The sequence below is a fragment of the Rhinatrema bivittatum genome, chromosome 16 (genome assembly GCF_901001135.1).
Source record: "Rhinatrema bivittatum chromosome 16, aRhiBiv1.1, whole genome shotgun sequence".
Taxonomy (NCBI): domain Eukaryota; kingdom Metazoa; phylum Chordata; class Amphibia; order Gymnophiona; family Rhinatrematidae; genus Rhinatrema; species Rhinatrema bivittatum.
The window spans coordinates 14,128,306-14,146,895 of NC_042630.1; the positions used below are offsets into that span (position 1 = coordinate 14,128,306).

General features: G+C 46.1%; 1 protein-coding gene across 1 annotated transcript; it reads left to right on the forward strand.

Moving 5' to 3' along the window:
• The first annotated feature begins 2,156 nt into the window (after nt 1-2,156).
• Nucleotides 2,157-11,651, forward strand: SERPINE1 (serpin family E member 1). Its single transcript, XM_029579684.1, is given in 12 exon segments — nt 2,157-2,646; nt 5,545-5,810; nt 6,229-6,288; nt 6,290-6,436; nt 6,438-6,450; nt 7,132-7,253; nt 7,255-7,327; nt 7,879-8,077; nt 8,745-8,845; nt 9,119-9,205; nt 9,815-9,898; nt 10,028-11,651. Coding segments are annotated over 12 exon segments (1,680 nt in total). The 3' UTR covers nt 10,066-11,651.
• The last annotated feature ends 6,939 nt before the right edge of the window (nt 11,652-18,590 follow it).

Here is an 18,590-nt window from a genome sequence, read left to right on the forward strand (position 1 = left end):
CACAGATCAGACTACGGTACAGAATGGCAATCCCCAGTTTAAAGCATTAAATAACAGGGATCTCTTCTATTTACAAAGCCGCCTCGTATGTTCTCCACCTGGACGTGTGCTAAGATCTGCGCATACAGCTCAACTCTGTTTTCTCTCCCTGACTAACATAAAATTGGTCAAAAGCAGAGGGAGAACCTTTTCTTGTGTTGCTCCTTATTGGACTCTGCCTGGAGAACAATCAGCTGACTTTGAGAAAAGAAGTAAAGACTTGCTTATTTAGTCAAGCATTTGATCCCTCGGCTCTGCTCCTTTTTTTCACGTACACTAGAAATAACTTGATTTTATGAATGATGAGGCACTGCCTTAGCTGCTCTGGTTCGGTGGTGCTTTCTTACTATGCTTATTTGTGGGTTTTGTACTTTATCGAGATTTTTTTTATTCTGTGTATTGTATTCAGTTTTGGGATAATTTGTGGGGGGTTTTATTACTATCTGTTTTTAATCATGATGTTTTTTATTATTGCTTCTTTATTTTCTTGCTGTTCACCACTTTGGTTACAATTAGAGGAAAAGCAGACTAAAAGAACTGCATAAATGAATTAATAAATATGTAAGTTGGTTGAGTCTGCGTTGTTAGTTTTGTGTATTTTATGGACGTTTTAATTATGATCTACCGAGAAAGGAGGATAAAGCAGAACATAAATGTTTTTAAAAGTAAAGCATACACCATCCCAGTTGTTTTCTAACCCTTGGTGCCTTAAATAGGGCACCAAATACGGAAATATTTAATAACAACAACATTATTACTATTAATAAATACGCAGCGATAGGGAAAGAACAAGACACAAAGAAAGTGAGGACAGAAGAATGCAAAACGGAAGGATGACCACTAAATGTTCTATTTTGGGAGAGCTGCGGTTGGAACATGAACTGGTCCTGAAATAGCCGTGCGTAATCAGGGGCCCCAGACGTTCCCAGGGCTGTGCTACTCCGCCGGGGCTCGGCGAGGTCTTCCCCCAGCATTCCAGCCCCGCTGCGTAATCCACCGGAAGCCTGCGCTATCAGCCCAGAGCACGAGAGACAGCGGGAAGGCGAGAGAGGTGACACGAGAGGCTGGAAATTCAAGGACCAGCGAGGCCACTGACCCCTAGGGCTCAAACCCACCCACTCTCGAGACCTCTCACAGCTCTGGCTCGCTGAGGCGGGACAGGCTCGTCAGGTTTCGTGGCAGCAAGGACACGCGTGCATCATCCACGCTACAGAGACAAGGTACTGCCCCGGCCCAGGACAGCATCCACTGGGAGAAAAACCCTTAGTGCTACTGCAATAAAACACTGCCTGCTAGTGCTCTGTCAGGCTAATATAATAATGCTGGTCTAAATTCTACAAAACCTGTAACCGGACAAATATTTGGAGATCTTCAGCCTGCGGCAACTTTTCTTTCATTCCAAAAAAAACCCAAAAACCCCTATTCAGCTCGTGCAAAGGGATACTCAGTTCTGTTCCGCCTAATTGTTATTACCTTTGCAAATTTTGCAGGCTAGAGGCCGGCGCCATTAAATCCTCGGTCCAGTGGGTCCTTTCCTGCAGTTTCCTCCACCCACTGACCGCTGTCTCTCTCCTTTAAAATTGGCGCTCTCCTCCATTTTCATTCCCGCAGTAATGCCCCGGGCCAGTCCCTGTGACATCACCACCATGTGGTGATGTCACCTGTGAATCGGGCAGTGAGGGAGAAAGGGGTTATTCCAATCCAAAAAAGGCAGCGATGAGGGGACACGATCACACACAGGTACTCATTATTCATTTGCAGTTTTAATCACCATTCCCGGGATCACGGCAATGGGCAGGCAAAAATTGTATAATACAAATGAGAAACGTAAGTGGTCAAAAGCAAAATAGCAACCATCAAACCATAACAACTGTGCAAGGAAACAAAAGCCTGGCAGGCAGCAGTTCTCTCTGACTGTCTTGTGAAACAATGTTGGCACTGTGAAGTTTTGAAAAAAAAATGTCCTTTATTTATCCCGTTACGTAGCAATCGCTAAGCCCTGCTGGTTCTTGCAGCTTCAAAATAAGTCTCTCCAGGCGCTGCCTGTTCTCACAATGCCTGGCTCACTGCAACTGTTATATAATCAGCCGTGGTAAGTCACAGTGCAGCACCGCAACATGGTATCATGCCGTATCACAGCGGGGAATCACAATGTAGCACAAGATCATATTGGAGCAGCAGGCACAAGCTCAGATAACAGCAGCAAAGCACAGTGCAACACCACAGCATGGCACAATGCCATACACCAGCAGCAAGGTACAATGCCATACACCAGCAGCAAAGCACAGTGCAACACCACAGCATGGCATAATGTCATAAACAGCAGCAAGGTACAATGCAACACTACATGGCACAGCATGGCACAATGCCATACACCAGCAGCAAGGTACAATGCAACACAGCATGGCACAATGCAACACTACATGGCACAGCATGGCACAATGCCATACACCAGCAGCAAAGCACAGTGCAACACCACAGCATGCAGAATGCCATACACCAGCAGCAAAGCACAGTGTAATTCCACAGCATGGCATAATGTCATAAACAGCAGCAAGGCAAAAGGCAACACCACAGCATGGCACAATGCCATACACCAGCAGCAAGGTACAATGCAACACTACATGGCACAGCATGGCACAATGCCATACACCAGAAGCAAGGTACAATGCAACACTACATGCACAGCATGGCACAATGCCATACACCAGAAGCAAGGTACAATGCAACACTACATGGCACAGCATGGCACAATACCATACACCAGAAGCATGGTACAATGCAACACTACATGGCACAGCATGGCACAATGCCATACACCAGAAGCCAGGTACAATGCAACACTACATGGCACAGCATGGCACAATGCCATACACCAGAAGCAAGGTACAATGCAACACTACATGGCACAGCATGGCACAATGCCATACACCAGAAGCAAGGTACAATGCAACACTACATGGCACAGCATGGCACAATGCCATACAAGCTTTCCAGACACAATCTAATGACACATTCCAAGGACACAATCCAAGGACTCCTCAAAACATTCAGCCATTAATCATGCCATTTGTACATAACTTGTAATTTGACTTGTATATCGTTTAACCATTTATTCTTTCCTATTTCTTCCTCTTCTCCAAGTTCTGCTACCCTTGTTATTGTAACTGTACCTTCGGTCACCTCAGTTCTAGTTTGATGTATTTAATGCACTCCCGTTTCATGTAAACCAGCAAGATATGTTCTCATGATTGCCGGTATATAAAAACCTTAAATAAATAAATAAATAATAAATACACCAGCAGCAAAGCACAGTGTAATTCCACAGCGTGGCATAATGTCATAAACAGCAGCAAGGCAAAAGGCAACACCACAGTATGGCACAATGTCATAAACAGCAGCAAGGCAAAAGGCAACACCACAGCATGGCACAATACCATACACCAGAAGCAAGGTACAATGCAACACTACATGGCACAGCATGGCACAATGCCATACACCATTAGCAAGGTACATTGTAATACTGCAGCATGGCAGTTTTGTCATAATGCAGCAGGAAAGTACAATGTAACTTCACAGCATGGCAAAATGCCATACAGTAACAGCAAGATACAATGTAACACCACAGCATAGTGCAATGCCATACAAAAGTAACATGGCAGATGCCCCATTGCTACACTATACAGAAGGAGCAGTAGCAAAACAGCTTGGCTGAAGGGATCAGTAGCTACTTTAAACCAGTGGCTATATATGACCCGCACATACAGGTAGAGTATTGACACTAGGACACTGGGTGCTATTGAGTTTGTCTGTTTTCTTACTTTCAGCCAAAAAAGGGGAGGAGAGACTAAGGAACTGATGATTTCATTTCATAGTTACTAAGAAATTTCCTGCCCAGAGGGAAGAGGAGGGGGAGGAGGAGGTCTGTATGGATATAAAGTGAGAGAACTCAGCCACTGGCAGTGCAACAGCTGGAGCCAGCAGTTAGAGCAGAGCTGGGAACCAGTGGCAGGACACCGCAACTGCACCTACTGTCAGACACAGCCGCACCAGCGACCTTCAGGTAAGAAGCAGGATTCCACGACGCCGTCACCCAAACTCGCAGGGAGAACCAGGAACTCTGCAGGACGGGTGCAGGGACCAAGCGAGGGCGGGAGCTGTTTCAGGGTCTTCCTTGGATGTGAAGGGAATCTCAGAAGGAGATATTGGGGCTGTCAGCAAGAGCAATTAGGAAGAAACTTCTAAGGGGTCTCAGAGGAAGTGTACAAGGTGGTTGCAGTTCTTGTGGGTCACAGAACAAAAGCACTGGGTTAAGTTTCATGAGGCAGCTTTGCTCCCTTTAGCTGCAAACTAAAATGTCCTCTTCGCAGGTCTGCCACTATATCATCTCTCTCTGCTGCAACCTATAAAAAAAAATTCAACTGTGCAACTTTTCCTCCCTCAGCATTGTTAGGACCGTATTCTCCTTCACACGCCTCTTCGTTGGCTCCTTTCTGCTTCCACATTAGTTCAAGCTACTCCTTACCTACATTTGCCACAAAGCGCCAGGCTCTCTCATCTTCCCTGATGTCCCTCCCATCACCTTTGTTCATCGGGCAAGCTGTGCCCTTCTCCGTTGCTTTTTCCGTGCTTTCTGCCTTGGGGCACTGTGCGCCTGCCACAGCCTTCCTGAGTTGGTGCTTCTTGCTCCATCTCTGGCTGGGGGTCAAGTCCCACTTACAGATCCATCGCTTTGAGATTGCTTTCAAATTTAACTCCCCCCCCCCCCCCCCCGCCCCGATTCTTCCTGATCTTCAGCCTTTTGCAGTGATTACCAGAAATTGTTTGTCTTGTAAGCTCCATGGAGCTCCTTTATGTATCTGTACAGCACTATGCATTCCTAGTAGCGCTATAGAAATGTTAAGAAGTAGTGGCAGTAGCAGTAGTAAATGTGCAGCAGAGGAGCAGGAAACGTAAGCACATGTGTAGCTGTTGGGCAAGACGGAGTCCACCCTGCCTGCTTAAAAAGTGCTGACTGGCTGTACCATAAATAACTCTGTGACTGCGAGCACAAGCACCCGAGAGATAAGAATTAGAAGTAAACCTAGAAACAAAGACTATGCTGGCAGGCCCATCAGTTGTACCCAGTTTTATCCACGGCAGAAACACCGGAGATCCCTCACTTCCTCGCAACAAAAAATAGTTACTCCAGTGGAAGGTCAGGCGGCTCAGCTGTCCGAGTACAAGGCCTTTAAACATTCACAGCCAATCGGTGGGCTGCAGACATGAACGAAAGATAAAAGAATGTGGGGACTCGGTGAGTGAAATTGCCTTTGCCTCCCGGCCACCACTTATGCAAGCCTTCAGGCCGTCTCTCTGCTTTCAATAGCGAGAAGAACAGAAGGGAACCAGCAGCCTCATGCGATACTACTTTATTTAGGCCTAAATCCATACAGAGCAGGCTCAGCTCCCTGGGCATGGTTTCTGACCATGGACTGCGTCTCCTTTCAGGATGAAGCTGCCAGTGACCGCCGTCGCATGCCTCGTCTTTGCCCTCGCCAACGGGAGCCTCCCGGCCCTCCAAAGGCGCCAGGAGGGTTGCCGAGCTGAGCACAGACTTCGGGATGAGAGTGTTTCCGGGAGGTTGGAAGTCTTCCGAGGACCGAAACGTGGCATTCTCACCCTACGGTGTTGCGGCTGTGCTAGGAATGCTGCAGGTGGGGGCCAAAGGGACCACCAGAAGCCAAATCAAGGAGGCCATGACGTATGGAATAGAAGGTAAGAGAAAGGGAATCTAAAGGCACATAATTCACACTTCTGGGGGGCTGACATGAGATCTCTCAGGCTAGTCTGACTTCAGATATATTGGGGACCTCCTTTAGACAGACGTGTAATTCCACCTTTTTGATTTATCACTATCAGACGTATTATTGATCCCCTCGTTTTAGGCTCGTATTAGGCTCATATATATTAGATGTATCCACTTCAAACATACTGGAGCCTCCTTTTAGACAGATCAGGCTCAGACATGTTGTGCGTCCCTCCTTTTTCATGGATCAGGCTCAGAAACATCAGCGTCTTTCCTTGTATAGATCCAGCTGAGAAATGACAGGCTCTCCTCTTTTTCATTCACCGTACAGGGAGCCATTTTCATAGTGTTTACCAGTCCTGTCTTCTGTTGTGCAGACAAAGGTGTTTGCCACAGGCCACGAGGCACTGAGGAGACGGCGAAAGGAGATCAAGGGCTCCTGGAACCTGGACGTGGTCAGCCACGGCAGACGCCCTCTTCGTGCAGAGAGACATGAAGCTGGCCAACGGTTTCATGAAGAGGTTCCTCAGGCTTTCCACCAGATGGTCAAACAAGTGGACTTCACCGAGGATGGAGATGGCCAGGTTCATCATCAATGACTGGGTGAAGATCACACACAGAAGGTGAGATGACTGCACAACACCTCACTTATTGCTCTTCATAATGAAATAGAAAGAGTTGCAATCTCATTTTAACCAGATTAGCTTTAGGCAGATTTGCAGTGGACCCTAACCAGCTGAAAATTCCCCTAAATCTACCTGGACAAATCCTGACCAGTTAGATTTAGGGCCTTCTATTTGTGTGATCGGGGTTGAGTGGCTAAAGTGAAATCAGTACTAAGCGGTTAAATTGTAAACCTGCCTTGGACAAGCCCCTCTGAGGCCCATGCATTTCTGCCAAGTCACGGGTCAGATTCATTAGGCTTTTTCTCCCATTTGGGGGTCTATGGGAAAATGCTTTGATGAATCACGCCCCAAGTTGGCCAGCTTGTGAATTTAAAGTTGAGGGAAACTTTTCAATACAGAGTTTTAATCTGCCTAACTCCTAAAGTTAGCCTTTGAAAATTGGCCACCCTGTGGCCTGAGGCCGGCACATGTGAAGGAATGGCTGGAAAGATGTCAGAACTTTCTGCGCCTGGTTATTGGTGCCAGTCTTGTATAAGGACAGGGAGTGGATGCAAAAGAGTAGGAGGAGATGAATCGTGGGAAGACGCGTGCGTGCGTTGGCAGGAGAACTGCAAAGACAATGCGAAGCCGAGGAGATAAAGGAGAGACTCCCGATTCACTCCCTCTTTCCATCCTCAGGGATGATCACTGACTTCCTGGAGAAGACGCCTTGAATCACCTCACGACGACTTGTATTGGTCAACGCCATTTACTTCAAGGGAACGTGGAAGCTGCCGTTCCCTGAGAAGGAAACCCGACGACCGCCTGTTCCATAAGTCTGACGGCAGCACCATCTCCGTGCCCATGATGGCCCAAACTGCCAAGTTCAACTACAGTAGTACAGCAAACCTCAGCAGTCACATGGTGCCCCTCGACCAATCCCATCTACCCTCACTTCTACATTAAACTCCCACTGAGAAGCAGGAGAACAAAACAAGCCGGACTGAAAAATGTCCCCTGACTAATAGAACACAAATGCTTTGAGCTATTCCTAGGGAGGGATGGTTAGGGCTGGGGAGAAAACTGCACAGGTACATTTGCATTTTCAAATGTATGCATGCTAGTTTGCCTCTAATTGGTGGCCCGAACAACTGGGAGGTGCACACTGCACGTGTGTACTTTAAATTTCCAAAAGGAGAAACTCACTGGATAGTTTCCTTTATAAAATTTGCTGCAGTGCTCACTAGATGCTTACAAGCGCTCACATGTACTTTGCAACTAGTTGGGCTATCCAAAATTGCCCCTGAAGTGTTACTTAAATAGAGCTTTTAGGGTTTACTAGTGCCCATTGCGGGCTATTGGGGATTGTGCTAAAAACCTTCTTTCATCAGAGACGTCCTGTCTCAGCCGTGTGTTCACTTCCTCAACGTAACTCGTGTTTCCTAGGTGAGTTTGTCATGCCCAGCGGGGACTATTACGATGTCATCGAGCTGCCATACCATGGAGAGGCAATCAGCATGCTGATCGCAGCGCCCTATAGGAAGGAGGTCCCGCTGTCTGCGCTGACGGAGACGATCGACGCGGAGCTCATCAGCCACTGGAAGAGCCACATGAAAAAAGTGGCACGTCTCCTCATCCTGCCAAAGTAAGACCCTCGGCCCTCCACCCTTGCACGACAGGTGCAGTGAATGTACTGCGAGAAATGCCGCACCTTTCCCTGGTGAATATGGCACACAGGGAGGCAGTGCCCGCACCCACATCACACTTGGGTAATCCAACTGGTTCTAATCAATGCTCAACATGGGAGTGGGGCTGCTAATGCTTCACCACTCAGAGCTGGTGACCAGAGTCTACACCAAACGCTTTCCAGTTCCTGACCCTCCACCTCAACCACTGCCTGGGGTTTCAGGCCCCAGGATTGTAAAGACTTTGACTGATTGGAGCAGGTTGTTCTCATTCGCTGGAAAGGCCATGTTTCACAAACACAAACCATCCAGGTTTCTGCTCCTGATTAATAACACTCGTGAATAAAATCTGAGTGGGCAGGAGCTGTTTCCACTCTGCACAGACCACCCCCCCCCCCCCATTTCTCTCCCCATCCTGCTTCCAAATCCCAAGCTGGGCTCTCCATGTGGATGGCAGCGTTGGACACATAATCCCCTCCCCTGGCCAACAAAATGATCTCTGTCCCTCCTCACAGCTCTCCATAAGTCAGTCCCTGCATATCCCCATAGAGTGGCACGCCGTCATTCTGCCATGTGTTGTTCAGTCCTTTGACACTGGAGTTGAACTGCTTGCCATACTATTGACAGATTCACCCTGGAGAGTGAAGCCAACTTAAAGACGCCACTGATGAACCTGGGGATGAAGGACTTGTTTGACAGTGCGTTGGCTGACTTCACAAACCTTTCCCGTGAGTATACAAAGCCGGTGCATTCAACTAGGGAGAGAAGATCTAGGAAGACCCTTATGGAAATAAGCAGACAAAGGGCAATGGAGTACTTCAGAAAGCTTTCCTTACCTTGTAACTCTGTAAGAACAGGGAATAGAAAAATGGGGAGGAAGCAATGGCTCCTCCAGACTGCTTTCCCTACCTTGTGTCCTTGTGAGAATGGGGTACGAGGCGCTTTTGTTCTAACGCTGCTCCAGGGTGTGTTCTTCACAGCATCTTGTGTGACCGTTTCAGATGAAAAGGCGCTGCATGTATCACAGGCCCTGCAAAAGGTGAAAATTGAAGTGAACGAGTGTGGCACTAAGGCATCTGCCGCTACAGGTGAGAGTGATGCATGCGGTACTAAATCATCCTGAGTAGAACCCTCAAAGTATGCCCCTTCCTTAAGTAATTATTTAAATGTATCACCCAATCCCTAAATCTAGGCTAACATGCACATATTTAAAACGTAATGAGATGCTTGGGTGTGTACAGAATCTGACCAGCCAATGTGACCACTGAGATGAAGAGCAATAAGGTCGTTAGGGGATCCCTGAACCTGTAATCTGTTCCCAGAGTGGATCAAATGAGACAGGACCACATTAATGCCACAAGGCCACAGAGACGGTTCAGACAAGATCTCTAACATACAACAAAGGAGGTGGCCCAGATTGCAACGTGTTTTCCTTAACATAAACTACAAACACGAACTAGCCCCATGGTTGTGGCCAAAGCTTTCTGAACCGCAATGCAGAAGACTCACATTTGAGTTTCAGAAAAGCCTTCCTTCAAACCCTAAGGGGATCTGTATCTTCCAGGGCGGGGGATTTAAGTGAGAAACAAGTGTGGGGAATCTCCCCTCCCCAGTACACCCACCAGCGTGGCACAGAATCCAGTCTGAATATTCTTGCTTAGTACAGTAAAGACTGACACTAGCTTTGTCTCTTGCAGCTGCTATTGTATATGCCAGAATGGCACCACTGGAGGTGGTGATGGACAGGCCTTTCCTGTTTGTAGTAAGACATAATCCGACAGGTAAGGAAGTTCTATGCTCTCTTGCATCCGCCCTATCGCTCCCTTTGCCCAACTCCCATGCTTCTCCCGTCTTCTCCTCACTCGCCATCCTGAACGGCACTAAAGTTTTCTTTCCGTCTTCTCTTCCAGGATCAGTTCTGTTTATGGGTCAAGTTATGGAGCCCTGACACAGCCCCATTTCATCATCCTGAAGTAAAGCAGATAAGGTCCAGGGGGACCATGGACTGAGCCAGAGGATTTCTTTAAAGGCGGAAATGTTCTCCATAATTTTGCAAAGAATTTAGCACTATGTGTCCTCTCTCCCATTTCAATTCTCTGAGACTTTTCTGGGACGGGATTACTTTCCCCCAAAGTAGCCTGAAAACCCATTTTTTTTCGGACCTAATGGGACTTTGAAGTGATGTGTAAGCACCCCCGTCCAGCACAGGCGGCTGTGGGAAACAGTCTGGGAGGTGTAGTCTGTTCTTCATGTATCGGAAAAGACGACTCCCAAAGGACGAATCTCTTCCCTGGAAAGGCAGCAAAGGGACAAATGGGCAAGGGAGCAGAGCTGGCCGGGGTCCATCCAAGGATTTCTTTCTACTTTATTCACGGAGATGCTCTTGCCTGCCTTACCTGTCGCTGCACTGGCTTCCCTGCCCTGCCATCCCAGGGCCATCTTAATAGAAAGAAGACTGTCTAGGATAGATCTCTCCTGAGAAAGAATGACCCAGCGACAGCTCGCTCTCTTCGTACTATTTCTTCCTGTCCAATTTATCTGAATGAGGGGCTTAAAGTATATTCATCCTCTGGCTGACTGTGACTGAGCCATTCTTCCCTTGTGTGCACCCAGGGTGGGAGAAGCAAGTTTTGAAAATAGGAATGTTAAATATTTTTCTTTCCATGTTTACTCTAGAGTTGTGTACGTAAGTAAATATTAGTGGAGTGAAACCTGAACAAAAAAAACCTGATGGGCCAATGCCCGTTTCGCGGTGCTGGTACCCACATCCTGGTGGCCCTGGCTGGGCCTGCAGTGCCCTCTGCTGGCGCTGGGATGGAAGTTGGCTTCTGTTTTATATTTGGCAAGCTGCCTTCTCCTGTTTTGCCCTCTGAATCTTGCACTTCAGCAATAAGTGGATTATTAGTAACAGGTTCCTTAGGTCTGAATACCAGGCCTACTTGACCTCAAATATTTTATCAAGACCCTATGGAAAAGCTCTAGTCATTAACTGCAGTATATGACCAAACCAGTCATGGGGAGCTCCCTGCTTGGCTGGCAGTGTTTATAATTTACAAAGTAACAGTCATAAGGGGTGGGAAGAGGATTTTAAAGGTGCTTACCTTACCATACTCTCAGAGAGGAGCAGAGATCAAACTGGAAAGGCCAATGCACCAATTCCCACCTCTCTCTGACTCCTACTCAGAGACACAAGGCACTTTACAACTTTCTAATCTCAAAGCATAGATTCAGATTTATTTATTAAAGCCAGAGCCTTTTGGGGTTTTTTTCATCTGTAGACTTTGGAGATTATTTTTTTATTGTATGTTATTTGAAAGCATACTTCAGATGTTTATATAGTAAATTATCGGTTTATATGTAGTCGGTGTCCTGTCGCAGCCTTGCCGTGACACGTACAAATGCAGTGGTGAGTGAGAAGAGAAAGTGTTTGTTAAAAAGAGGAAATAGAAACGTTGCTGTATCATTGTACAGATAATTGTGCCATTAACAGGTGAAAGCTGGACAAATTATAAATAAAATATGCTGGAAGCTCCGGGTCCATGTTGGTGTGATTTATTTATCCCCCCCGTCCTCTCCTCTTTCACTGAAGGGTGCGATTTGGATGGTTGGTCTCCCAGACAGAGAAACGGAGGAAGCCCTCCCTTAAATCATGCCCCTTGTGTTACGCAGACAGAGGCACTCGCTGGTTATCAGCTTTTAGTCTGTCCCTGGTAGGTTTGGCTCCATTTTATTCCTTGCGGCTTCACAAGTTCAGCGACGACGTGCGGGAGACGCAGGGCTGAGTGAAAGCTCAGTTAGGCTGCGGTCAAGCACCGTCCACCCACTAGGTGTCAGCCTTGTTCCAGCACAGATCGTGAAGGAGTTAGGGGTTTTTTTAGCCAAATATGCCAAAGGAGGAATAAGGAGGCCACTGAGGAAAGGGCTTAAATTAAAGCAAGGGAGATTCAGGTGACACATTACTGGGTTACTGTTTCTAATTGGGTTTGTTTTGTGCATACCAAGACAGGAATGATCCTCACTCATAAACCAGGGGGCGCTGGGTACGATCTCATCTCTCAGATTTACTAATCTTCCTTCTGGGGAGTCAAGCACTAGATTGAGTTACCAAGGGAGATGGGGGAGGATTTTAAGAGCAGTTTAGACATAAAACGTGTCTGGGATGGTTTAGGAACTTGCCTGAAGCAAAGGATGAGCTAAATGATCCCTAGAGATCCCTTTCGGTCCTCTTTTCTATGATTCTGTCTCCACGATGCGTCTCCCTGGGCATTTTCTATTCGGAGTGCCCTCCACTGCTTCAGCAATATCCGTGACGGCTCTCTTTCCTATCTCTGCAGCCTCCCTGCCAAGAGTCTCCCCCTACTCCTCGGGCAGTGACTGCTGGAAGCCTCCCCTCTTCCCGCAGCAGTCTCGGCTGTGAGTCACGGGTGCCGCAGTGCAACAGCTCAGGCAGCAGCTGAATGCAAGTTTTACTGTTACCAACTCAACGTGGGCTGTTACCAAGGAACCTGGAGTAATCCTACTTAGCAACTAGTTCTGACCCTCAGAGGCAGAGATGCTTAAAGCAATTGTGTTAACCAAGAGGGCGGCTGGACTCTGAAGTGAAGACGAATTATGTGCGTATGTTACCATATCCACATACGTACATATTATATAAATTCAAGGATGGGAGTCTTTGTCCTCAAAAATAGAAAGAGTGCAGGTAGCAAATCCATAGATGATTATGTTCACTTGTGTATCCTTACTCTCTCCAAGGTCAGGTCCCACTCTCCCATTCATTATAAAAGGCTTTGGAGATAAGAAATCCTTTTATAACCACCCTTGATTAGCTATAAAATAAATAAATAAACAAACTGCTGTCTCGTTCTTTCTGTTAATCCTTGGACCGGACACTGTAGACCTGATTTAACAGAGGTGATGGGGTCCAAAACTTTGGTCTGCATTGTAAGCGAGCCCGCGTTATAGCGCGTAAAAAAAGCCGACTGAGTTAGCTGCTAATTCAGCCAGGATATTTAGCAGCACAGCTGTACGGGGATAAGTGGTGGCCGCTAAACGCAGCCAGATATTCAGTCACCGCTGAATAAATCCATACTTATCCAGCTAAGTGGCACTGAATATCTATCAGATTTGAAAGAAGTGAAATGGAAAGCCAATCTTTGACCACATTATAAACGATCTTGCTTTGTATCGGGTCTACACTGTGATTTGCCTTGCCAGTTAAAATCCTACTCTAACAACTTGTTTTCCGCAAGTTTCTTACCATGGGGTTGCTATACTTTGGACACCTTGCGTTGCATGGTTTGTACATGCAGTGGATAAACTGTTTTAGATCAAGTCTTCATGTGCATGAGTTTGCACAGAATGGCACCAGCAGCACGTTAAACAGATCACACGTATAGGCTGGGGATCGCTCTCTTTCATGTATGTGCATGCACGCACAGACTATCTCCCCAACAGTCTGCAGAGCCTCTCTCTACTGCTCTCACATATATATTTAAGTATATTTTCATTTCACACACACACACACACACATATCTGGTGGTAGCTCTATGGTAAAGCTTGCTCTAATAATCAGAACACACCTTTTCATATCCAAAGAAGGGTTATGCGGTCTCAAAAGCTCATGTACATCTCTGGATATTCATATGCAGGTCCAGTAAAAAGCATCACGGCCTGCAAAGCCTCAAGTCTTGTCTCCAAAGGAATCTTTTCTACTTTCTGTTATAAATCCTGCTCTAGCAGGTCTTCCCCCTTCTTCAGTTCTGCACCGAGCACTGCCCACGACCTGGGCTGGTACAAAGGCATTGGGCACCCTAGGCGAAACCTTCATCTTGCCCCCTCCCCCTTGCTCACCTGCCTATCAGGGGAGCTCTGGCACAGAATCCCCTTTCCTCGCCCCACTCAGCATCCACCTCGCACTCTCTGCCAAGTCCCGCAGCCACCTCGCTTTGCTCCCTGTCCACGGTGCCCGGCGTCCCTTTTCTTCACCCCCTCCCCAGCATCCTCCTTTCTCCCCTTCACTCCCTGCTCAGCAGAGCAGCATTGCCCCAACCTCCTCCTATCCATAAGCAGCATGGAATCTCTCTACCCCCTGGGATCCTGCTGGGTACTTGTGACCTGTGGGAAGCAGAAAACTGGGCTTGAGGGACCTTTGGTCTGATCCAGTAGGGCAATTCTTAAGTACTTTGTGTACTCCCTGCCCTCTTTCTGCAGTGCCCTGCATCCTCTCTTTCCATCCCACTACCTTACCTGAATCCTATATCTCCCTCTGCCCCATCCTCACCTGCCCAGCACCTTTTCATTCTCGCTACCCACCCAGCACACTCTCCACAGCTCCTCCATCCATCCAGATCTACCCAGTATCCATCACCTTCTGTTCTGTGGCGCTATGCCTTGAAAGTGGATAGCATCTGCAGGATTTTACCACCCAAAAGTTCTGATACCCTAGGCGACCAGCTAGTTTGCCTAATGAAACAACCAGTCTTACCCATGACATGAACACACATTCTCCAAGTCACTGCTTTTGGACACCCAGCTCCCAAATGCCAAGTTATGGCCAGTGTTACACAGCTGAAAATGTTACAGATGGGGAAGGTAAGGTTCTGGCTGGGCAGAAAAGTCTTGAATTTGAAGCTGGCATAGGATGAAAGAAGGATCCAGACCATGACATTCCCTTTGCATGAGGAGAGAAATAAAGCAAAAGCTGTCAGATAAGGCTGCACATCCGTGCTCCATACGACCAGGGCTTTCCTTACATATGTGCAATTTGGCAAAGAAATGTGCTGCATGTATTCACTTCTTCAGCAAATCAGAGATGTTTGTTAGAAATGCAGATGTCATTGCCATTTCTTTCATTCTAACTCTGGGTCCTTTCACAGCCTTCAGTCTTCCACATATCAGGGGCCTCCTACCTTTCAGTCATTAAAGCAGCATAAATGGGATCCTAACCACATCACACAGTTTGAAAAACACTTCCTCCCCCTCATTTTGGCCCCTCGCATAGCGTATTCCATATGTCCATGGTAAATGTCATCCCTCTGACAATCTGCTGAGTCACAAGTGAGGGGGAACTCGCGGTTTATTCCAAGCAACAAGATGAAATATTCAGAGTTAAGATGAATTCATGGAGACGTGACTAAAGGTGATGGCATGGTGACAAATGACAAGGAGAAAAAAGGGACGCTTTTAAAGAGGAGAAAGCTGCATGGTCAAGGAAGTTACAGGACTCTACATTATATCACTTTTCTGCATTGCCTTTTATTGGTTATTTCACCTCTCTGCACAGAAACTCCCAGAATGCTTTGTACCAGGACTGTACCTTATCAACTGAAAACAGGTGAGCACCTTACATAAGAACATGCCATACTGGGGTCCGACCAAAGGTCCATCAAGCCCAGTATCCTGTTTCCAACAGTGGCCAATCCAAGTCACAAGTACCTGGCAGGATCCCAAGGGGTAGAAAGATTCCAAGCTGCTGATCCCAAGAATAAGCAGTGGATTTCTACATCTTTGACTTAATATTGGTTGATGGCTTTTTTCTCCAGGAACTTATTTATTTATTTATTTCAAATTTTTATATACCGGCATTCGAGACAGCAGTCACATCATGCTGGTTCACATAAAACAGGGGTGCAAAGTAAACATAACTATAACAATGGTGCTGAAAAGGCAGTTACATATAACAGGGTGATAAGAACTTGGCTGAGAAGGAAGAGAAAGGACAGGATTAATTCACACAGGTAAACGATAGAAGATATGGTTAATCAAGATATGGTCCTGCAGAACTTGTCCAAAGATTTTTCAAACACAGCTACACTAATAGCTTTCACCACATCCTCTAGCTACCTTCACCTCTCAGATTTCAAACTTCTCTAACCCACATTATCTGCCTTCTCTATCATGTATCCCTCTGTTAGTATAATGCTGGTGGACGTTAGCATTAGCATGAGGTTTAGGTTGAAGATTGTCAGCCTACTCCCTGCTTTCTTCCAGTACTAAGAAAAGGCTTTTGGATGGTATCATGAACACAGTTAAACTTTCTCACAGAAGAAAGACATTATGCCCAGCAGCTTCAAGGACACTTGGCATGGAACAAGGAGATGCAATAACCACCTGCAAAAAGATACTTCCTCCAACATGCTAATGACCTACATGACAAACTCAAGGACAGCGTATTCTTGAGTAAGAGAGAGGGTCTCCTACATATGCCTGCAAAGACATCCTCCCAAGGGTTCCTGAAGGAGAACACAGATACTGACACAGCTCAGCCAACCAAGTATCAAAGAATATCAACTGCTAACTGGAAAGTTAAGAGAAAAACTCCAGGATGGGACTCAGCACGGCCTATGAAACAAAGGTCTATAATAATGTGTGTGTGTGGAAAACAACACAATACAGCAACAGCAGAAGCGCCAACAGCAACCAGCTTCAGACCAGACCCCAGCATCCTGCTTCCTTCACTTCTGGCCAAAGTGGGGAACAGACTGGCTTGGATGAGAGATAATTCCAGTTCATTTAGATAGCTAGACATGGAAAAAAATGTTTCGGTGTGGAGCTGGCTCTCCGTAGGTTCTCATTTTGTGCCTTGTTATATACCAGGATTATAATAAATATTATAGTACCACTGGTTGGTCTTTCCTGTGTCTGTATCTCACAGATGCTTCCTGCTGGCCACAGTGGTGGCTGTAACACCCATATATCTAATCCTTCTATTGCCTATCATCCCAGTATCCAAACACTGGTTGGTCTTTCCTATGTCTGTATCTCACAGATGCTTCCTGCTGGTCACAGTGGTGGCTGTAACACCCCTACATTATCTAATCCTTCTATTGCCTATCATCCCAGTATCCAAAATACTACACAACTCAGTTTCTGGAGAGAAGCTGTAGGCCAGTCCTGGCTTTTTCACCCCCCCTTTCTTGACATCTCCTAGTACCTGCTTGATGGTTTCAAATGGAAGAATCACAACACAGTAAGTTGTGCTGTAAGTTCAGAAACCAGGGCTGGGTGGCCAAAAGTCCTGCTCCAGAAGTGGAATTAGTTCACAGCTCTGTTATACTTCCTGCCTCTCTCTAGCCTACCTCCTTTCAGGAAGGGACATTTTCAAAGTAATGTCTGTGGGTGTAAAACATTTCACCTGCATCAGTCAGCAGTCTGAAAAGCCTTCCCACAATGCAGCTTAAAATAAATGCATTCTTCCACAGGGTGTATGCCTTTAGATGCAGCAAGAGAAGGACTTCCAGCGGGCAAGTTTAGGTCAGGAGGGAAAAGTGCATGATTTGATTGCATTTTCAGCTCTATGCAAGTAATCTTCTGGCAAATTTCCATCTGCGCAAAAAACAGCTGCAAATCCCTGCCGAAAGCTTCAGAGCAAAAGTATAGGTGTGCAAGTACCCACAACAGTGTGCTAATGCAGAGACAAGAGTAGAAATTGCCCCTCTCTTGCCTTAATCCCCTATATTGATATATATATATATATACAGAATCCCCCTATATTGAGATATATATATATATATATATATATATATATATATACAGAATCCCCCTATATTGATATATATATATACAGAATGCTGCTGCCAGATTTCTAATGGGTAAAAGCAAATATGATCACATTACCCCTGTCCTCAACCAATTACAATGGCTCCCAATAGAAAAAAGAATTGAATACAAAGTTCTTTCATTGATCCACAATGCAATCTACAAAGCCGACTACACTGCCTTTGATGACATTATACACATACTTCGCCCTCAACGCACAACAAGAACTTCTAGTAAACTTCAACTTGTGATTCCCTCACTCCCAAATGCCAAACTATCCTCCACCAGAAACAGAGCCTTCTCCATCATCGGACCAAAACTATGGAATTCACTACCCCACTTCCTCACCAGCGCAAGAAAACTACTCCAAATCCTTCAAAAAAGTCCTAAAGTCTTGGCTTCTCAACCATACTCTTAAGGCAACTCACAATGACTTTATACTATAATCCCATTAACTGCCATCTTTAAATATTCCATTTGGACAATCTCTACTGATTCAAGCCACTGATACCTCCTTTTTGAAGAACCCAGTTATCTCTGCCTATCTATTCAGTGTATCTACCCTGTTTACTCTATGTTCTTTGTTCATATCTCTTCTTTTGGTGCCATTTCTCACTATTGTTAAACTTTAAAGTTTTAAATCTTTCAATGTAACAAGTTGTTCCATATGTAAACCGGAGTGAAGGCATCTATGCTATACCTCGGTATATAAACAAATGCTAAATAAAATAAATAAATATATTAGTGTTTCTCAACCCAGTCCTCAGGACACACCTAGCAGGTCCGGTTTTCAGGATATCCACAATGAATATGCATGAGATAGATCTGCATGCACTGCTCATCTATCTCATGCATATTCATTGAGGATGTCCTGAAAACCTGACTGGGCTGAGAAGCGCTGCCCTATATTTATCTCTCCTCTCTCTAGCCTTCATC